Raw genomic sequence first — 22,224 nt, 5'->3', positions numbered from 1 at the left:
CGTGCATCAGTGGGACTGAAGCCAAAAATTTCACAGTCTGGCCCAGATGGGAGGCCATGTCCTGTTCTGATTCTCTGAGGCTGGAGAACAGTTAGACTGGGCTGGTGGAGTGAGAGAAGTGGACTAGACATGGAGGCAGCAAAATAAAGTTTCCTGGGGGTTGACCTGCTCATCCCCAAATGCAAGCTTCACCCCTCCAATCTCATAATAATTCACACCCACTTCTTAGGGGTCTGAAATAATAGTCCCCAAACAATAACTACTGTTTACTGAGTGTCTGCTATGTACCAGATATGATGTGCTGGTGACTAGGAAGCTGTAGTTCAAAAAGGTCAAGTCTCTTGCCTAAGGATTAGAACCCAGATAGCTCTGATCCAGAGCCCTTAATCTTAACTACATGGTATAGAACTGCCTCCTCCAAAGAGGTGGGAAAAGGTATTTGCTGGCTGGCTGGATACATGCAAGTGTGGCTAGATGAATGTTTGACTGATGGGAGGATATATGGATGATGGATGTATGGAAGGAAAGATGGAAGAAAGGAAAGATAGATGGATGGACATATGACTGGCTTGCTGGCCGGTTGGAACATGGATAAATGATGGATAGATGGGAAGGAGGATGGGTAGATGGATGGTTGGTTGGATGGATGGATGAATAAGAGGGGGAGAATGGATAGTTGATGAGTGGATGAATGGTTGGATGGATGGATGGATGGGTGGGTGGTTGGATGAATATATGAGTAGATTTCCCCAGAGTCTGTTTTCTGCTAATTTGCTATTTTGGTTGGAATCCCGATTACGCTTCTCTCTTCCTGAGGCTCCATTTGTAAACTTTCATCTCAGGAGATAATAAAACATCTATGTTATGGGACAGTTTGGTTAATGGGTCTGCTTTGGGCCTCCAGATTCATTGCAATTTGAAAAACTCAGAAGGTGGTATCAAGAACTCTGGACCTGCCCCATTCTATGACCTGGGGTCGTTTACCCTGTCTCTGGGCCTCAGGGTCTTGATGTGACTCTTGGTGGGTTGGAGGGGGGGTGCTAACTCCACCTGCTGGCCAGTGCGGTGACACCCAGCCATGGCCATATGACCGACCCACTGTCTCCTTGGCAGAGAAGCAGTGCCAGCATGTGGACAGGGTGGTGTGTGGCTACTCTGTCCGTGGTGGCTGTGTGTGGCATCCGCCAGGAGACAAACACTGTCCTCAGGGTTACCAAAGACGTGCTGAGCAATGGTGAGTCCAACCCTGCAGTGGGTGGGGAGTGGCAGGGGGCAGGTAGGGAAGTCCAGCCAACTCTGAAGTTCCCAAGGACTCTCTTCCTTACTGGCAGATTCTACATCAGATGGATGGGTGGCTTTTCTCTGGGCCTTAGTTTCCTCTTTTTCTTTTGGCTCCCATCTCCTGAGCACCTGCTATGTGCCGGATACCATGTTGGGGACTCTATGCTTGAGGCAGTAGAAAGCAGTGATTAAGAGCTTGGGTCCTAGAGTCAGCCTTCCTGGGGTTCAGATACTGACTGTGTGACCTTAAGCCCATGACTTGAGTTCTCTGAGCCTCAGTTTTCTCATCTGCAAAGAAGGTGTAATTATGGTCCCCTTCTCAGAGAACTGATTCAAGAATTAAATGAGATGAACTTTGGAAAACTCTGCACAGTTCCTGGTTCATAGAAAGCCCTCGAAAGTGGGAGCTGATATTGATTCTGCCTTAATTCTTGGGGCCTCACTTTTGTCATCTGGCAAATGAGGACCCATTCCCTGCCCTAATTCCCATCCAAGGCTATCATAAGAATAAAAAATGAGGTCATTTCCTAAGTGTCACAGACCTCAATTTCTTTATCCATCAAATGGGGACAATAATTCTGGTCTTGACTGTTTCCCAGGAATCAGACTGAATAATGCACAAGGAAGTAGGTTTTTTTAAGCTGTAAAGTGTGGAGCACAGGAAGGGAGGATCATGAAGAAAATCTATCCAGGTTTGGCTGAATGCTGTCGAAATCCAGTTAAAGTGTGAGAGGTCAAAGCCAGCAGCTAATGAGGTCCCGGGGGTGTCAGGGTTGGGTTGGTCTGGAGGAGTCTTCCCATTCGACCTCAGCGTTTTACCAGTGGGAAAAGTGGGGCCCAGAGAGCTGAGCGATGCTGGGAGGCAGTGCCTGGGGGCTGGAGGAGGAAGAGCCCCTAACTGAGACCTTTGCTTCTCTGCAGCCATCTCTGGCACCTTGCAGCAAAGTGATGCTCTCCGCTCAGCCCTGAGAGAGGTGCCCATGGGTAAAGCTGGTGGTGACGGTGGTGGGCCTCTCCTGGGGGGCTTGCTTGGTGGAGGTGGAGGTGGCCGGGGTGGTGACCTGTTGGGTGGAGTTGGCGGAAGCTTACTGGGTGGCAGTAGCAGCAGTGATGGAGGCCTCCTGGGTGGTAATGGTGGGGGGCTTTTGGGTGGAGGGAGTAGCAGTGGTGGGGGGCTGCTGGGTGACAGTGGTGGTCTCTTGGGTGATGGTGGTGGTCTTTTGGGCAGTGGCCGACACCATTACGATGACTACAGAGGTGCTGAATTCCCCCGAGGTGTCGGTGGTGTTCCCTACAATGAGTTTCACATCCAAGAACCACCCCCAGAGTATACCAATGGCAACCAGCTTGGTAGTAATTACAAGTACGGTCACATTGAGGCCAATGATACCACCGCTCAGCTGGGGGGCAAATACAGTTACGGTGAGATGCTTGAATCTGATGGAAGCATCAGACACCTCCGGAAGGGCAACTACCGCAACGCTGAGAATGCATATGGCAGCCAGAGGGGCCACAGGCGGTACAGGTCAGCGGAAGTGCTGGCGACCATGGGCAGACTTCACCGGCAAGAGCTGCAGCCTGGAGAGATCCCACCTGGTGTAGCCACTGGGGCGCTGGACCCAGGTGGTTTGCTGGGCACTGGAGGCATACTGGCAGCCAACGGCATCCTAGCGGGCCAAGGTGGCCTGCTCGGTGGAGGTGGTTTCCTTGGTGATGGAGGACCTCTCGGAGGAGGGGGGGTCCTGGGAGCACTCGGCGAGGGTGGCATCCTCAGCACCGTGCAGGGCATCACAGGGTACGGAGGGGCCAGGCTCTCCCTATTAAGTTCCCTGATGAACCTCCAAACAGGAATGATCACCCCCAGAGGCCTGGAGTTGGAAAAGGGATGATCTGTACACTTTAGGGCTTGGCCTCAGGACTGGACATCTCAAGTCCCAAGTTGTATGATTTGGGGTCTTGTCGTTAGACAGCCCTGTGTTTGAGTCCCAGTTCAACCTTTTATATTAGTGTGTGACTCTGGGCCATTCTTTTCCTCTCTCTGAGTCTCAGTTCCCTCATCTGTAGAATCATCATAGTAATATAGCCTAGGTGTAAAAAACCCAAGGCTCATACATACATATTATAATTTCAACTATACCCAGCTTCCTCCTCACATTCACTATTTAATTCAACCAATATTTAGAGTGCCTACTATGTGTGGGGCACTATATTGGTACTAGGGACACAACCTCATGGTGAGCCAAGACAAGACACATCTCATGTCCTCACAGAGCTTGCAGCTTGGTGGGGTATATGGCATCAATAAAGAAGCCTAGAAACAATCATACAATTACAACAGTGCTAAGAAGTTCATGGAGAAGTGAGGATGTATATAGTGGAGAGATCAGGGGAGGCTTCCTGGAGGAAGAGGACCTGGAGCTGAAATCTAAAGAATGTGTAGGAGGGAAGCAGGCAAGGAGGGGCAGGGACAGGCAGAAGGAATAGCATCTTTACATGAAAAAAAATTCAAAGGAAATACATGGAAATATAAACAGTGGGTCTCCAGGCAGTGGGAGTATGGGTCGTGGTGTTTTATTTGCCTTTAACTTCTCTGTGTTTTCCAAGTTCTATCCACAAACCACAGGTCTTTCTGGAGTCTGAAGGAATGAATGGGGTGCAGAGGAGGAGGGTGTAGGGAGGGCGGTCCCGGCTGAGCAGCGTGGCAGGCAGTGGGGCTGGCCGCCCTCTCACCGCTCTCGGTCTTGTTCAGGCTGCGCATCGTGGAGCTGACTCTCCCTCAGGTGTCTGTGCGGCTCCTGCCGGGTGTGGGCGTCTACCTGAGATTGTACACCCACGTGGCCATCAACGGGAAAAGGTGTGTGCCCTTGGTCCCGGAGGGGTCCCTGCCCCGCTACATCCTAGCTGGGAGATCTTGGGCAGGTCATCTCCCATCTTTGTCCATAATGTGGGGACTAAAACACCTGAGGTGTCACCAGCACACGCATGGCTTATATCTTTGGGCTCAGGTCATCTCCTGAGTGACGAGCAGTAAAGGCAGTCTGTGTGGTGGTTAAGATCTGCAAGGCTGGAGTCTGGGGACTGCCTGGGTTCGAATCCTGACTCTCTCTTTTAATCTGTGACCTCAAGCCAGTCCCCCTAATTTCACTGAGCTGTAGTGTCTTCACCTGCAGGGATAAGACATATCCTTTTCCAGGTGGCTGCAGCCACAGCGAGGGACAGCAAGCAAAGGCCTCGCTGAACAGTGCCTGCCACGTAGGTGGTGTTCGTTAGAGAACCTCAGACAGTGGACTTTTGCATCAATTTATCCCCATGGGATGAGGTCATGCCTACAAAGCTGGATGATTGGGTGGTCACCTTGGAAACCAGAATTTACACATAGAGTTCATTTATGGACCTCTGTTCCTAGTCTTTGGAGCTCTCATAGACTAAGGGGAGATAGAATTGTTCACAGATGACTTGAGGGACAGGGAAGCCTTCTGGTTTGGGACCCCTAGACGTGAGCCAGCAGCATAGTAGATGGCGGGGCAAGCCAGAGCAAAAGCCGAGGTGTGAGGTGGTGGTTGGGAGTTGACTCATTGTCTCTCTGGCCCCATGGTCTCCTCCAGTCTTATTGGCTTCTTGGACATCGCAGTGGAGGTGAACATCATGGCCAGGGTCCAGCTGACCATGGACCGCACGGGTTACCCACGGCTGGTCATGGAGCAATGTGACACCCTCCCGGGGGGTATCAAAGTCAAGCTGCTGCGGGGGTGAGTACCAGCGGGCTGTGGAGTGCCTTGGCAGATGCTGGAGTGGTCTGTCTTTGGCAAACCATATTTAAGAGCAGAGGTTCTGGAAGCAGCCTGGGGTTCAAACCTCTTCAGCTTCATTATCGCTTGCTGTGTGACTTTTGGGCAACTCCGTTGCCCTCTCTGAGCTCCACTTTCTTTATCTGTGAAATGGGGGTGATTCTTTTCCCCTTTGGAATTAAGATAATGTTTATTTATTTATTTATTTTTGGCTGTGTTGGGTCTTCGTTTCTGTGCGAGGGCTTTTCTCTGGTTGTGGCAAGCGGGTGGCCACTCTTCATCGCGGTGCGCGGGCCTCTCACTATCGCGGCCTCTCTTGCTGCGGAGCACAGGTTCCAGACGTGCAGGCTCAGTAGTTGTGGCTCACAGGCCCAGCCGCTCCGCGGCATGTGGGATCTTCCCAGACCAGGGCTCGAACCCGTGTCCCCTGCATTAGCAGGCAGATTCTCAACCACTGCGCCACCAGGGAAGCCCCTAAGATAATGAATGTAAAAAGCTTAGTGAAGAATCTGGCACATTTTAAGGGTTTATGAATATGTCTAACAGAGGTTTAGCATCCATTGTGCTCCAACTCACAGGGAAATTTGCCAATTGATTCTGTTCAATGTGACCTTGGTCAGGTGGTGAGTATTTTCCATTACACACTCCCCACAAAGTGGCCAAGTCAGCACCTTCTGTGCAGAGTGGTTTCAAGTGTCTGTATATTGACCGGTATGCTGCCCCCAGGTGACGGTCTTAGATGAGGGCACATCAGGGCAGCTCAGAGCTGAGTCCCTTTCTCTTCACTCCCCAGCCCTCATCCTGGGAGATGCTTGTTCTGCTTCTCTCTTTGAGGCCCCCTACTCCTTCCCCTCCTGTCTTATCAGTTTCTTGGCCCAATCCCCCCAGCCCTCATCTTATCTAGACTGTGGGATCAGAGAAAATCATTGTGTGACTTGAGCCCCACATTTCCGATTCATGTGGGCTTCTCTGAGTCTTTGTTTCTGCTCCAGGGTAGGTGGAGGCAGAGAAAATCAGCCCCAGGGGTGTTCTGGTGAGAAGAGGAGGGGGAGGGAAACACAAAAAACCTCACAGATTTTTAATTCACATTTTCACGAGGAAATATACCTGGTAGTACGTGGTTCAAAATATAAAATGATAAAAAGGCACAGCCCCCTCCCTCCCTGTCTCCCATCTGCCCCCTTCCCATTGACCTCACCATGGTTATTTGTTTCTTGATTCTCCATCAAATTTCTTTGAACAAGTGAAGCAAACATGAATGTAAATTCTCATTCCCCGCCCTCATTTTAATACAAATGAGCACATACTGTAAACACTGTTTTGCACTTTTCTCTCACCATTTATCTATTGGGAGAATTTTCTGTATGGAACATGGTTTCCTTTTGTTTACCTTTTTACAGCTGTGTAATATTCCACTGTCTTGATGAACCATTATTGATTTGCCCTGTCCCCTGGCGTCGAACACCGCAGTTTGTCTAACCTGCTCTGACAGATGAGGTTATAATGAATAGTCTTTTACATACATCTTTTCACACATGGGCCAATGCGTCTGTTGGATAACTTCCCAGGAGAAAGCAGTCTGTGCCCTGAATATACATAGATTAACTTCAAATTATCCCCCCAACACACATGGACGGGCACACACACGGATAAACATGCATGTGCATTCTCACAGCCCTCATCATCCAAGACAAGATCCCCTTAAGGTGAATTCGCTTAAAAAGGAGACCATAACACATAGCAACCTTGGGGGAAATGATGGAATTCGGGCTTTATCTGAAGAAATGCTTTGCTTTGCAGAGCATTGGACAATCAGCTACAACCTGGGGGTGGGGAAGGGGCACAGCAGGGCAGAGGGGGACCGATCTAAGGGGTCAGGCTGTCAGTGATACTTTTGTGTTAGGATAGCCATGTTTCCCTCATTTTCTCATCACCACAGGGCCTCGGGAAACAAATACATTAGAAACAAACAAATGTATTACAAGTCTGTCTGTCCGTCCATCTGTGTGTTTTGTCTATGTATCAGTAATCGCTTTCCTCCCTTCACTAACTGGTTAGGAGAGTTAGTTTAGAGCTGGGTGATGCACTTAGAACTTGCTCTGGCTCAATTCTCTGGGCCTTAGTTTCCTTGTCTGTAGAATGGACCATATTTCCCAATCTTTTCAGCACCAAGAACTCATTTTCTCTGGTGGACTAGTATTTCTCCTTCCCTCCCCTCCACAAACATTTATTGAGCACCTACTATGCACCAGATACTGTGCTAGGTGCTTGGATAAAATAATACACTCATCTTCCCTTTGGGAAGATTATGCAAAGCTGCAGCAAACAGCCCGTTAGAGGGGCAGATGAGCAGGAGGGAATGCCATTTACAGTTAAAAAACAGGAATGTGACAGCCTAGGCTAGGCCCATAGTAGAGCTCAAGGAGCATTTGTTTGTTTCTTGAATGAATGAATGAATGAATAGATGAGTGAATGAATAATGAAAAGCCAAGCCATTTGCTTGAGCAGCCTGTCCAGCCAGGTCTAGGGTGAGTATACACTGACCTTCTAGCCTTCAGAACAATTTTCCAGCACTCAAGGGCTCTGCTGCTCAGACAGCACCGGGACAGGGGCCCCGAGTGTGGACAGCTTGGTGAGCCTCTCCTCGTCCCACTCCTCTCTCCTCAGGCTTCTTCCCAACCTTGTGGACAACTTAGTAAACCAAGTCCTGGCCAATGTCCTCCCGGACTTGGTAAGAACCCATCCTGGGACGGGGAGCGGGGGGCACAGACTTTCCTCAGACCGAGGGGCCACAGTCATCCAGCCTCCATCCCTGGAGGCCTGCAGGTGACCCAGAGGGATGGAGGGAGCCAGGGGGCTGGAATGTGTCCTTGGGGGTCTGGGAAGGGCCCTGAGGAATGTGGAGGGACAGATTAGTGAAGGGATAAGGAGGTGAAGCTCAAGACTCACACAGTTCTGGGTTTGAATCACCTCTCTGAGTCTCAGTTTTCCCATCTGTAAAATGGGGATCATGAGAGAGCCTTCCCCATAGGGCTGCGGGGAAGACAGTGCCCCCGCATAGTGCACAGAGAGGCAGTCAGTACACAGTAGCTATTGTCATTGTTACTGTTCGTGCACCCCTTCCTCCACCTCCTGCACCGTCGCCAGAGCTCCATGCCCTCTCTACCCTACAGCTCTGCCCCATCGTGGACGTGGTACTGGGTCTTGTCAACGACCAGCTGGGTCTCGTGAACTGTAAGTCCTTCCTACTTTGCTGCATTCAGCCATCTACTAGCGCCTGATCTGGGCCAGCCCTCGGAAGGCCCTGGGGACACAGCAATGTCTGGGAGGAAGGCCCAGTGGGGTGGAGTGCTATGCGGCTGACGCCAGGGGAGAGGGGCTGCCTGGCCTTTCCTCTTGTCCCCAAACATCCCCCCAAGTCCCAGAGGGAGGAGGTTCCCACTTGGACCCAAGGGTGCTACAGCTCTGGACTGGCTGAGTTCAAGCCCTGGCTCTGCCCGGGCATCGTGTGGACTTGGAGAGACTCTTCCCGATTTCCTCATCTCTAAAATGCGGGAGTTGGCTTCAGCCCCCAGAGAGACTGGAGTGAATAGCAATAGATTAGAGAGTGACAGACGCTGTGGAGACTATCCAGGTCCTCAGACTCAGGCTCCAGCACTAGCCCTTGATCCAGGATTTCTGAGTGAACATTCGTGAAGGTAAGCCTGCCCCACGTGGTTGTCCAGGTTGTTCACTCCATGATTCCAGGGACCTCCTTCCAGATAGACCACAGCATAATGGTAGCATCAGTTATGCAGTGCACAGTCTCTACAGCCGTACAGGGCCAGAAGAGCCCAGGAGGTCGGGCTGTCCATCACAAGCAGTCAGGGAAATGCCAGATTCAATTAAGCGCCACGTTGTGGAGCCCTAAAACTTCTTAGCTGGTGTACAGCACTTCACAGCTTACAAAGCTTATCAATATGCAGAATCTCATTGGCTCCCCAATATAGTCCAAGGAATTCTATTAAGCCTATTTTACGGAGGAGGAAATGGAGATTCAGAGAGGTGCAGTGTCTTGACGGAGATCACACAGCAAGGAAGAGGCAGAGGTGGGATTTTTGCACAGAATCCTTGCTCTTTCCATGGTGTCTGGAGCTGAAACCTTGCTGCCCCGCTCCACTCAGGGCACAAGGAGGGTGTCTGGGTGGGTGAGGGGGATCTTCCTGTGACCCCCACTTTTGCCTGCAGCTCTGATTCCTCTGGGAATATTGGGAAGTGTCCAGTACACCTTCTCCAGCCTCCCGCTCGTGACTGGGGAATTCCTGGAGCTGGACCTCAATGTGAGTGCCTGGGCTCGGGCAGGGGAGGTGGCCCTCTCCCCATAGGCAGAGGTAAGAGTGAGAGCCCCCCAGGGCTGCTGCTGAATGCCTGGGAAGCAGCATTTGAACAGAACCCTTTTCTGCTTAGATGAAGACCTTCTAGGAGCCATGCTGGGAAACACAATCATAGCAAACACTTACCGAGTGCTTACTGTGTGCCAGGCACATTCCTAGTGCTTTATGTAGATTAACCATATGAGGTAGGCACTCTTATTGAGGAAACTGAGGCACAGAGAGGTTAAGCCACTTGCCAAAGATCACACAACTAGTAAATGTGAACCTGGGTTCTGAACCAGGCAATCTGGCTTCTAGCTATGAGAGCTGCTGCTAGGGCTTGGGTTTGCTGGAGGAGTGAATCTGGCTAATCGTGTGCTGGTAAGCATTAACCACTCTTCATGATTTTTTTTTTTTAAAGTCCCTAATTTGTAGTGTTTGCTGATTTCCATGGTATGAGTACTCCCTCCCTGGCCTAAACATGGTGTTGGGAAGAGGTGCCTGGAATTGGCTCTGATGAGCTGGTGTGAGCTGGCTCAAGCACGCTGCTGAATCTGACCCATAACTGCACAGTCGCACGCACAGGTGTACTTCCCCTGGGCTGCGCAAACCTGAGCGCCTCCTCGCTTCGCCCGTCAGACGCAGAGCTAGAGCGCACACCGTGCTCTCACAGACACAGCACACCTGTGCACACCGAGCATATCCATGAACACATAGTTATTCAAGAGACGTTTATCAGTTACCTGCTGTGTGCCAGGCTCTGGGCTGGGGCTAGAGGTTCAGTGATGAGCACGACAAGATCTCTGACTTGATGGAGACGGCCATCGACTGGAGCGCATAGGCCATCCAAGAATCCCTCAAACAATTAGAGACCATGAGCTCTGTGAAGGAGGGTCCGAGGCTATCAGAGCCTAAAGCAGGGGGTATGATTCGCCCGGGGAGGTCACAGAGGGCTTCCTGCAGGACGTGACACTTGAGCTGAGACCAGCCAGATGAGCAGAATGTAACGAAAGAAGAGTGTGGGGGAGGGAACGGCGGGTGGGAAGGTGCTGAGGTGGAGGCAGGGATGGAAAAGACCCTGGTGGCTGCCCTGCGGAAGGGTGGGTGAAGGGCAGTGTGGCTCTAGATGGGGCAAACCGCACAATGCCTTGTAGGCTACGGAAAGTAGTCTGGTCTTTAGATACTCCAGTGTGTATTGTGCAGGTGCATTAACTTGCTACCTTGTTAGAGCAGGGCTGGGAGGGCGGGGTGGGGCAGAATCTATGGCATATTTCAGATACCTGGCGCTGTACCACGACTTAATTATAAGGGGTCATAAAGCGGGAACTGCAAGAGATGCTATTCCATCACAAACTGAATTTGTGAGGGCCACAAATGAAAAAGTCACTCAGACCCAGTGGGTTTAACCAAGGAAGGCTTCCTGGACGCGGATGCAGGGCCTCCCCGCAGCCTGCAGCCCCCTTCCCGCACTCCTCACTTCTCTCCCTGCTGTGACCCCTTTCCTCTCTGCTTCCCCAGACTCCGGCTGGGGCGGTTGGAAGAGAGCTCATGGACTGTCCCCTGGGCCGGGCGGCCATGTCCCCCAGGCAGAAGACGCCCGAGTTGCCCCCCACGGGCGACAACACCAACCGGCCATTCCTGCCAACCTTCTGGGCCCAGTGCTGACTCTCCTGCAGAAGCAAGGGGCGCTGGATATTGGCATCACCGACGGCATGGTGAGTCACAGCCCTCGGGGTGAGGTGGGCCGGGCAGCAAACAGCCCACTGTTGATCCTCTCTAGTCCCCAGGGCCTTGGGGAAATGGCTTTAAAGCAAAAACTGTAGACGGTCCACCCCTTGACTTATCTCCAGTTCAGAATGTGTATCGATTATGTCAGTGTTTACTAAAGTGTGGTGCCTGGGAGGGTTTTAGGTGATTCACAGACATGACACTAAACAACATCAAAAAGTTGCTCCCTACCCAATTCTATTTTATTCCCATCCTTTTTTAAAAAAAACATGATTTAAATCCATATATCTGTAACTCAATATAAATATTTAGAATCCTTTTACTTGGTAAACATTGATACTATGTAACTAAAAGATACATAAGAATAAAATACCACCTTTAGGTATGTTCCAGAGTCATTTTCTCTCCAAATCTTTTCTTTCAAAAAACTTCAAGCCTTCATAAAAGCTGCAAAATAGTACAATTAATGCCATAATATCCTTCACCTAGATTCACCAGTTAATATCTTGTCACATTTGCTTCATTTCCATCCATCCATCCATCTGCCCACCCACCTCTCTACTCATCCATTCATCCATCCATCCATCCATCCATCTGCCCACCCACCTATCTACTCATCCATCCATCCATCCATCCATCCATCCATCCATCTGCTGTTGAACAGCTTGCGTGTTTGGAGACATGATGACGTGTCACTCCATAAACTTCAGTGTGTATCTCATGAGAACAAGATGTTCTCAAAAAAAAAATCATATACATTATGTCAACCTCGATTCTATCAAGCGAAAAGTCTCCATTTGGTGCCAGTATAATGTAATCCTCTCTTAAACTTTAAGGTGTCCTCTTTTAATTGAGAGAGAATAGCACTCACACCCAAAGTCCCCCAAAGACAATGGTATCCATGCAGAATGTAATGTCATTGTTTTGTTTTTATCGCATTTAGTTTTACACCTGTCATCTCCTTCTGTCAAGTGGTACTGGCTTTCCATTTTTTAGTATTCGATATTTTAAAAAGTAAACTCGTTTAAAGAAGATATTAAGTAAATAATAGTACAGGTAGTTCAGGGATATGGCAGAATCATGCACTTAGTGGACTCTGGGTTTTGCACATGGACACGCTGATGCTCACCTTGTTTTAATAAAGAATCACATTTTTAGAGGACAAGATTCAGGTCTTGCCTCCTGCCCTGAAAAGTCCTCTCTGTGGTAAGCTTCAGCGGCCGCCCCCATCCACTTAACCACAAAACAGCTACCATGGCTGCATGGTGGCCACTGTTGGACAGGCAGAGCCTCCCAAGAGGCCTTTAAGGGGGAGGAGATGCCCCCACTTGTTGTCTGAGAGGGTGCAGGAGTTTAACACAGTGTGTTAGCAGCTCCTGTCTGTCCCTTCTTCTTTCCCTGCAGTTTGAAGAGATTCCTCCACTCACCACGTCTACACTGGGAGCCCTGATTCCCAAGGTACGTAAGGCTGGTGCCTACCCTTGTCTCAGCCTCATGCTCCCTCTAGCTGTCCCAGGAGCTGGGTGCGAAGGGAAGACACTCAGTACTAGGGTGAGGTGCTCTACCCCCGCCCCGCCCCCCGGGAGTGCAGTGACAAAAGCTTGGACGCTGGACCCCTGTGAAGGGGCGCGGCACAGAGGGCTGAGATGGAAAGAACCTGAGCTCTAGCAGTGGACTGGCCTACCCAGGTCTAATCCCAGCCTGGTCACTTCCTCGCTGTGTGTCTTTGGGCAAGAGTCTTAACATCTCTGAGCCTAAGTTTCCTCATCTGTCAGAAAAGGATGCTAATACCTTTTGCAGTTTCATCCAGGAGGATAAAGGAGATGAAGGAAATAATGCACATAAAGATGCTGACATGGGGCACATGTAGGTGCACGGAGGCCTAGAGGGAAAGGGCCAGATCTTTGGAGCAGATAGACATGAATTTGAATTCCAACTCAGCACATCCCAACCATACTCCCTTAGGCAAGTGACTTATCTCTGAGCCTCAGTTTTCTCATCTGGAAAACAGGAGCAACAAAGCCCACCTCACAGCGTGGCTGCAGACCTGGGATTTGAACCTAGGCCCAGAGTAGGCGTTTGATAAATGTTATCTATGATTGTTCTTGTTACTAATAACTATTTCTTTTTTTAAAAAAAAAGGCCTTTCTCATCCCAGTTCTCATCCCAGCTCTGGTCCCAGGCCTGCTACGCTGCACCTGGCACCAAGGAACTTCTTATGTAGTGTTATACAGATGCAAAGGATTGCGGTACTTTACAGCCATTTTAGACATTTTTCATCTCCTTTCTACCTGTCCCATCTGGTTCTGGGTGGAATTCAAAGGAGGCAGGAAAGGAGATCAAATTCCACAAGTGGTCACTATCACCCTCATGTGGTTGAAAGCCGAATGGCAGGGCACCATTACTAACGCCATAAATAGTGGCCTCTCCAGGAGGCAAGTGGACCCCTCAGTCAGCTGGATCTTATATCTATTGGACCACTTCTTATGTGCACTGCACTTTACGGTTCATGAAAGTTTTTAAGAATCTACTGTTTCATTTGGTTTTAATCATCCCCCCCATCCGCGGGGCTAGTTTACAGATGGGGAAATAGGCTCAGAGCGGTCACACAATGTGGCCAAAGCAGGGACGCAGGGCTTCATGTGGAGCTGGGTCTGCAGCAGGGGGGCTCAGGCTAGACACAGAGGAATGTCTCCTGGAGTCACCTGGAGATGCCTGACGAGAGCTATGAGGGCATCCTGGGTCCCCTACTGCTGCGGGGAGAGAGTTCAAGGTGACCTTTCAGGGTCCCTGTGAAGACAGTGCTGCTAATTCTTGGAGATTCTGCATGTTGGGGCGGAGGTGGTTGAGACACCAGGCCCCTTTGAGGAAGTATTCTGAAAATCCTTTTGTGAAAAGCCAGTGCACCAAATCATTGATTTGCTGGAAGCCGATTTGCCAAAAGATGAGTCCACTGAGTGGTCAGTTGGCTGAATTTGCTAGATTTGCCATTAGACCAAGAGCTTGTCCAGAAGAGTTTCACCTTGAATGTGTTCAAGAAAATGAATGTCTTCTTAGGACCAGGACCCACACTGCTGCACTGCAAATATAAAAGTTTATGTTTAAATTAGTTTCTTTTCAAAGTAACTTTGTGGTTTTTCCCACATACTTATGCTCATTTAAAATATTCAAGAAAAGTGCTCCTTAAAATAAATTTTTTGGTAAATCAGTTATTTAGCAAATATGGGAAGCTGGTCATTTGATGAATTGTCCCTTTAGCCAATCAGCTTTGGAGGAATCAATTTTGCAGCCAACGGGCTCAGATCCCTCCCGCCGTGGGTCTCCGGAGACCCCAGCAAATCCAGGCGGGTGGGGCAGGCTGTGCCTTGCTCTGGGAATTTCACGGTGAGGCACCCCGAATTGTGGACTTTCTCATTCCAGGTGGGGCGAGAGAGTCAGTGAGAGGGGAGAGAGGTCCTGGGTTTCTGAGTGACACAGACCTGGCCTGGAATCTCAACTCTCCTTTGACCTTGGATAATTCGCTTGATGTTACCCTCTGAGTCTCAGTTTTCTCATCTGTAACATGGAGAAAAAATTACCCTGTGAAGGATCAATGAAATGAATGCCCAGCACTGGCCTCGGTGCCCATCCCCCCTGCCCCCTCTCCCTAAGGACCAGGTTTTGAACATTTCTGAGGGTCAGGCATTGAGTTCAAAGCTTTGCTGTCATGATCACATTGAATTCTCATGATAACTCTGTGTGAGAGGCTCGGAGAAGGCAGCCCCTGTCGAAACCGCACAGTGGTTGGAGGCTTTGCATATGGTTTGTAGGACTCGAGCAATATTGTTGGGTCTGAAGGTATCCAGTGTGAAACCTTGTGCTATGTGTTTAGAGGTTGACTGATGACCCCCTGAGCCTGCCCATCACCGAGGGCCCCGCTCACCTCACCCAGTGTCTGCCCACAGGTGTTCCAGCAGTACCCCGAGTCCTGCTCCCTCACCATCAGGATCCAGGTGCCAAACCCACCTTCAGTGATGCTGCAGAAGGACCAGGCGCTGGTGAAGGTGTTTGCTACCTCCATGGTCATGGTCTCCCAGCCCAATGATGCTGAGACCAACATCTGCCTCATCGATGTGGTGAGTGGGGCTGAGTGGTCACGTGGTCTCGGGGAGTCTGCAGACACCTACAAATCCCCATGGTCCCCACCACAGTGACTACAAGTCCAGTTTGGGGGCCAGATGATCTGGAGGGCAGGGAAGCAAAGAGGGATCTTCTTACAATAAGGCTTCTACTTGGAAAGGCAGATGAATTTGGACCTTTTATGCCCTCTCCTTGGTGGGGCAGTGGGGGCGGGGCAGTTATGATTGACAGTGATGATGCCCAATCCCATCTGTAATGGCTGATCTGAAGCAGGCCTCCTAGGCTGCAGGCGATCCCCACCTCCTCTGAGACAGCTCAGAGAAAGTTGATAAACACCTCCCATGCCAATCGTCGGCTTCCTGTGACAGCTGTCGTTCTGAGGAATGTTCGCCAGCCCTTGCCATGACTTACTTGTGAACGACAGTTAATGCAGACAATTTGTGATTCCCAACTCCTTCCCTCCGGAGGCGGGGAAAATCCATCATATGGTTTGCGTTACTGGGGGTCTCCCAGTGAGCCCCCAGCAAGCAACAACCAGCATATAACAGCAGTGATGTTCCACTCACCTTCCCTTTCCTCCAGGACACAGAACTCTCGGCCATGTTTTCCGTGGAGAATGACAAGCTCATGATTGACACCAAGCTGGACAAGTAAGGGGGTTTGCTGCTGCGGTCTCCTGCTCCTCAGAAAGGTCTCTTTGGTGCTCTTGTGTCTGGTGCCAGTTCACTGAGGGACCAGGGAGGGCTTAGAGGTCTCCGGGCATGGCTGCCAGGGTAAATCCAAGGGGCCACACGGGGGAAAATGGGCCTTGATTGCCAAGATCACTGGCGTGAGCCGGGTAGAGTGAGTGGAGCCGTGAGCTTCACAGAAGGACCTACTGCTGACAACAGCGTGGACAATAATGATGCTGCTGCTGGTGACGATGTGCTAAGCTCTGCACTGGGTACTTTGATGTCTTATCTGGTTTAGCCCTGCAGAGTTAGGGCTGTTATTCTCCCGTTTTAAAGAGGAGAAAACTAGGGCTCAGAGAGGTGGATTTACTTACTCCAGGCTGCAGCACGAGAACAGAGAGGGGCTGTGAACCAACCCGGGTCTGTCTGACCTGGAGCTGTGTCGAATGGTTACAAGCACAGGCTGTGGAGCCAGTGGTATGGGTTCAATTCCTCACGTGACCACCGACTGGCTGTGTGATGTAAGGCAAGTAACATTGCCTCTCTGAAACTCAGTTTTCTCATCTTAAAATGGGCATCTTTGTCTCTACCTCATAGGACTCATAATAAGAAGAACTATTATTTATTAGATGCTTTCTAAGTGCCAGACATTGAGCTAAGCCTTCAATGTATTCACTTAATTCTTTTTTTTGGCTGCACCATGTGGCTTGTGGGATCTTAGTTCCCCAACCAGGGACTGAACGCAGGCCCCCAGCAGTGGAAGCTCAGAATCCTAACCACTGGACTGCCAGGAAATTCCCGTTCATTTAATTCTTGACATCAGCCTATGGCAGCAAGGGCTATTATTAGTCCCACTTGAAGAAAAATGAGAGAGTATGTAACATTTTCAGCATGTGCCTAGTTCATTGTAAGGTTTTCGTCTTACAACAAATATTTATCAAGCCCAACAGTGAGAGCTACTCATAAGATGATGCTAATCAGAGCCATTCAGGAGTTTCTAAGGAGATCTGAGACTGAGGCCTGGATGGGGAGAAGGGGGCAGCCAGGTGAAGAGCTGGGGTTTCCGGCAGCGAGAGCAGTGCAGGCAAACTTCCAGGGGCAGGAAAGAGCTTAGGCGTCGTGGATGGAGTGGTCGAGGGAGAAGGAGGGATGGGAGTGGAAGTCGGGAAGGAATCCAGCTTTCCAAAACAGAGTCTTCTCTCCTGAGAAGCCTCATTTGTTTCTCTCACTCTGGACGCCAGTGGCTCCAATGTCTCTCTGCCCTGTGGGCGGGTCTGGTCTGGCCTCTTGGGTGGGACTGTCGGTTTGCAAGTGAGATTCAGGTGCAGCGAGACTGAGGCTCTCACGGTGCAGAGAAAGACCTCAAACCCAGGCCTTGGGCCTCCCTGCTCAGGACAGCACAGCAGCGATGAGTGCAGCTCTGGATGCGAGACTGGGGTGCCCTCTCCCCAGCCCTGTGGCCCTGGCCCTGGGAGGCCCTGGGAGCCTCAGCTTCCTCCTCCACGGGGCTCCTGAAGGATCACACGAGGTAGTAGCGATGCTCACGTGCACGGCACTCACTGGGTACCAGCTGTGATTCTAAGGGCTTTACTTGAATTATCTCATTTAGTCGTTGCAGCCACCCACTCTGCAGAGCAGGAAACTGAGGCACTTTGCCAAGGACACACAGCTGTGGTGTGAGCCTTATGCATATGGCATCGTGTCTGGTACATAGTTAGTGCTCCCCACGTGGAGACCACAGACTTGTTCTTATTACCTCCCCCAGACTGAAAGAGATCTCTGTGAGGATGTTGGTGGAGAGGCTTCTGGCAGTTTCTTGAAATGCGAGCCCCTTATGATTCTCAGGCAATCGCTACTTCTAATGAGCTGTTTTCTTTATCTGCAGGACCAGGCTCAACCTCAGAACCTCAAATGTGGGCAATTTTGATGTAAGTACCAAGCTCAGGCCCCAGAGTGAGATCTAGGAATAGCATCCCTGTGAGGCTGGCTGGGCTTCCCTCGGCCCCTGCCTCACCATAAGCCTTGGACCAGCACTTGCCCCATTCTGGGCCTCTGCTTCCCAACTGTACAGGGAGCTGGCTGACCAGGTGCGCTTCGGGGCTACCAGCTTGGGGGTTCTGGAATCACAGGGGCTCTGACTGCCCCCTCCGAGGTTCTCCCAGGGGCAGCTCTGCGGCTTCCCTTCCGGCCACAGGGAGGCCTCAAGTATCCCTTCGGATCTGAGCGAACCACTGCCTTTTTGTTCTTCCTCTGCAGGTTGGCCTCTTGGAGGTGCTGGTCGGGAAGATTTTTGACCTGGCTGTCATGCCCGCGATGAATGGTGAGAGCAGGTGCCCGGGCCTCCCTGGGGGCGTGTGACTTGGGGACCGGGTGGCTACTGGTTTGTTGGGCATATTTGATGCACAGCTGTTCCACCTCAATAGTATTTCTGAGAACTTCACTCTAAGCTTATTTATTTCAGCCTCTGAAAGTAAATGTTGCCCCAAGAGTCCATCAACTTCTTTATTTGCCGCTTTTGCTGTATTCTTCCCTCCGCCCTTATTTGGCTGAGTTTCTGATTATCTATGTAAACTTCTGATTATATATGAAAATTGTATGTGTGTACATTTTAGAGAGTCCAGAAGAGTCTAGGAAAGAAAATCTCACCTCCCAGGGACAATTAATGCCAACATCTGGGTATGTTTCCTTCTAAACTCTTCTTTCTCTGTTTTTTAGCATACAGTTCAAGATGTTTCCAGATTTATTTTTTGAAGTGTTTCTTTTTAGTTGTAAAATACACATAACATAAAATTTACCTTCTTAGCCATTTTTAAGTTAAATATATTCACATGGCTGTGTTCCTGACTTATTTTTAATTGTGTATTTATTTTTCCTTTCATAGGGACCACGTGCATACATTATTATTGTAAAAAGTTCAATCAGTACAAAGCTAAAGTTGCTTTTGCCAGGATCCCTAACCTCCCAACCCAGAATCTGCCCCCTAGGCAGTCACATTGTCAGTTAGAGAGTTTTCTTACCCAAATTTATAAGTAGAACAGATTGAGAGTGGTGCCTCCTCTCTGCGGCTCCTTGTTGGAGTCTGGGGCCGCTGGAGGCTGGGACAGCTTCCCCATCAGTAAGCTCCCCAACCCTCATGCTACTGCACCCCAACCTCTCTCTCCCCACTTGCGCTTCTTGGAAGAGAGGATGAAGAGGGGCAGCATCAGCTGTACCAGCCGGGTTCTTTTGGAGAGCTCTGGGTGTCAAACAAACCCTTATTCTGGGAACTGTCACCAGAGGAGGCTGAATCTGAATCACAGGGAAGTGCTGGTCACCAGGCGCATGCTCATTCCCTGGCAGGAGAGAATGCTCTCAGGAGCTGGCCAGGCTGGGCTGACCTGGAAGCCAAGAGATGGAGACACTCATCCTGGCAGAGGCGCTGTGAACCTGGCAGCAAGTCCCTCAATCTCACTACAGTGCGATTTACCATTCTCAAAAGTGAGAGAGTGGGTTAGATCCATGATTCCCAAAGAGGGTTCCATAGAAAACTAGTCCCACAAGATACTCTGCGAAAAGCGTTCCATGGTCAGGCAAGTTTGGGAAATACTGAATAGGTTCCTCTGGGGTAGATTCACAATGTTCTTAGCTCTCTGAAAAATCCTGCTGGAGTCAGGGAGTCTGTTCAACCTCTGTCCATCCTATTTCCCCCACCTGCCCTTTCCTGCTCCCTTCCTCATTTCCTTTCTTCCTTCCTTCTTGGAATGTTAATCAGTGGGTCAGCTTAGGCTCTGATGATCTAAACCAAACAGTACATCCCATGGCGGTCACTTGTTGGGGTCCCATGTGCATCCTTCCACACCTTCATTCAGCAAATATCTGTCTCCTCCTCTGTGCCTGGCCCAGGGCTGGGTGATGCTGGGGACACAGTCCTTGCCCGAAGAAACTCACAATCCGGTGGAGGTGACAGATGTGGAAACAGAGGTTTAATATTTTGTGATTTCTGGAATGGAGCTGTTCAGGAAGAGTGGCAGGGGCCCAGAGTTGCTTGGTCTGGGGTGGAGGAAGGGTCACAGAGGTGACATCCAAACAGAGTCTCAGGGAAGGCTCAGAACTCAGCAGGCAGGCGAGGGTGAGGCAGTGTTCTCCTGGCACGAGGACATGCAAGGACAAAGGTCCAGAGGCATGAAAGACATGGTTAGTCTTCTTGAAAACACTGGTGGCTTCTGAAAGGCTGCCGCCATGCTGACTATGCCCAATCATTCTTTCCCTGCAGCCGTGCTGGGCTCTGGCCTCCCTCTCCCCAGAATCCTCAACATTGACTTCAGCAATGCAGACATTGACATCCTGGAGGTAAGGGGAGATAGAGCTCTGTTCTGCTTTCCCCTCCACACCTAGGAATTGGGAGGAGAAAGAGAAGGGAAGGGAAGGGTGGGGTAACAGGGGGCTCTTCCTTCAAAGAATGGGGCTGAGCGAACAAGAAACAAAGCTGCTAAAGAGCCTTAAATGAAGCTTCTCACATCCATGCTCTCATTTAGTCCTCAAGACAGATGTCATTGCCCCCATCTCACAGATGGGAATACTGAGGCTCAGAGCAGTAAGGGGCTTGCCCAAAGTGGAAGTGTGACATAGTTCATCAGAAAAAACTTTTATTGAGCACCTACTGTGTGCCAGACAACTCCCAAGGGGCTGGGGATACAGCAGTGAACAAAAGCACGCACAATCCTGGCCCTTGCAAAACTTCCCCAACCACTGGGGAGATGGGCCTTTGGGTAAATATTCCTGAAATAGTCGCTAATTATAATCATGGCTGGTGCCATGAAGGGGGTGTACTACCACTACAAAAAACACAAGTGCTCAGTATCTGAAATTTGGAAAATACAGAAAAGATTAATCAAACACGTGTTTATCCTCCTTGATGTATTTGCAACCCAGAAATTACCACTTAGAACATTTTGCTGTTTTTCATTCCAATCTTTCTTGAGTCTTATTTTTAAACATTACTTGATCAGGGGGTCAGTCAGTAGAGCATTGGAGTTAAAGAATAAGGGTGCTGGTGCCCAGTGGCCTGGGTTCAAATCCTGACTCTGTCAGTTTCCAGCTGAGTAACCCTGGGCCTCAGTTTTCTCCTCTATAGAAAGGGGCTAATCATAGTACCTACCTATAGGACTGCATTTAGGTTAAAAGGAGATTCTGCATATAGGTGCCTTATACAGCCCCTGGCACATAGTAAGCATTCTAGAAGTGTCCATCGTTATCAGTGTCATCATTGTAATAAAAAAGGCTCCAGTGTAAATCCTGGTGGACAGAACTGTTTCTGGCCTCGGGATTTACTTCCTTAGAACATACTCCCGGAAGCAGAGTGAATGGGCCTTTGCCCCAGATTGACAATTTCTTTTCCAAAAGGTGGCACCTATTTGCATAGCCACCAGCCGTGTGCAGAGAGCCCAGCTCCTCACACTCATGCTAGGCTTGGGCCTTGGCCCAGGGACAGCCCCCCACCACCTTAGGGGAGCAGTCAAGGGAAGTGGCAGAGACCTTGGATGGGCAGTGTGGGCAGCGGTCAGATGCAGGCTGTGGGACAGTCCTCGGGTACCGGTCCTGGTCCCTTCTCTTGAGCTCCTGCATGACCTCAGCATCTCTCTGAGCCTCAGTTTACTCATCTGAAAATGGGGAACAACACTACCCACCTCTTGGAATTTATGGTGACAGATTAAATGAGATACAGCATTCTAGTGTTAACTGTTATCATTCACTTTGAAAAATAGTTTAGGAAATATGAACAGGATTGGCACAAATTTATCAGCAGCAGCAGCAGCACCATCATCATTTCTACCATTTACTGAGCATGTGCAGTGCCCCCTGCCCTGTTTTGTATGCATTTGGGCCTTACTAGGGCTCTGGCTGATGTTTGCCGTAACATCATAGGTGAAGGTCCTGAGTATCAGAGAGGGTAGGCCATTTGCCCAAGGTCACTCAGCTAGTGAGAGGTAGGATTTGCACTGAAATAATAGAGGTAGCTCAAACCAGTGGTTCTCAACCAGGGCTGTACCCAACCTGAGGGGATTTTTGAAATTAGTGGGGATGAGTCTTTCTCTCCTGAATAATCATGTTTCAATATTTCACATCAAAATACATATTATTTTATTTTATTTATTTATTATTATTATTATTATTTTTTGCGGTATGGGGGCCTCTCACTGTTGTGGCCTCTCCCGTTGCGGAGCACAGGCTCTGGACGCGCAGGCTCAGCGGCCATGGCTCACGGGCCCAGCCGCTCCGCGGCATGTGGGATCTTCCCAGACCGGG

At 50.0% G+C, this 22,224-nt stretch overlaps 1 protein-coding gene across 1 annotated transcript in view; it reads left to right on the top strand.

Annotated features, from left to right (window-relative positions):
* Positions 1 to 1,128: 1,128 nt before the first annotated feature.
* Positions 1,129 to 22,224, top strand: part of BPIFB4 (BPI fold containing family B member 4) — a 22,786-nt gene continuing 1,690 nt past the window's right edge. The window contains 16 exon segments of the mRNA XM_007446837.1: positions 1,129 to 1,234; positions 2,203 to 2,265; positions 2,557 to 3,076; positions 4,031 to 4,135; positions 4,887 to 5,030; positions 7,737 to 7,800; positions 8,243 to 8,303; positions 9,297 to 9,388; positions 10,940 to 11,048; positions 11,051 to 11,136; positions 12,554 to 12,607; positions 15,094 to 15,264; positions 15,851 to 15,918; positions 17,825 to 17,867; positions 18,196 to 18,259; positions 20,192 to 20,268. Of these exon segments, the coding sequence (XP_007446899.1) occupies positions 1,129 to 1,234; positions 2,203 to 2,265; positions 2,557 to 3,076; positions 4,031 to 4,135; positions 4,887 to 5,030; positions 7,737 to 7,800; positions 8,243 to 8,303; positions 9,297 to 9,388; positions 10,940 to 11,048; positions 11,051 to 11,136; positions 12,554 to 12,607; positions 15,094 to 15,264; positions 15,851 to 15,918; positions 17,825 to 17,867; positions 18,196 to 18,259; positions 20,192 to 20,268 (1,827 nt within the window).

This window comes from Lipotes vexillifer, unplaced genomic scaffold (genome assembly GCF_000442215.2).
Source record: "Lipotes vexillifer unplaced genomic scaffold, Lipotes_vexillifer_v1.1 scaffold75, whole genome shotgun sequence".
NCBI lineage: Eukaryota > Metazoa > Chordata > Mammalia > Artiodactyla > Lipotidae > Lipotes > Lipotes vexillifer.
This window is presented reverse-complemented; position numbering and strand designations above follow the sequence as displayed.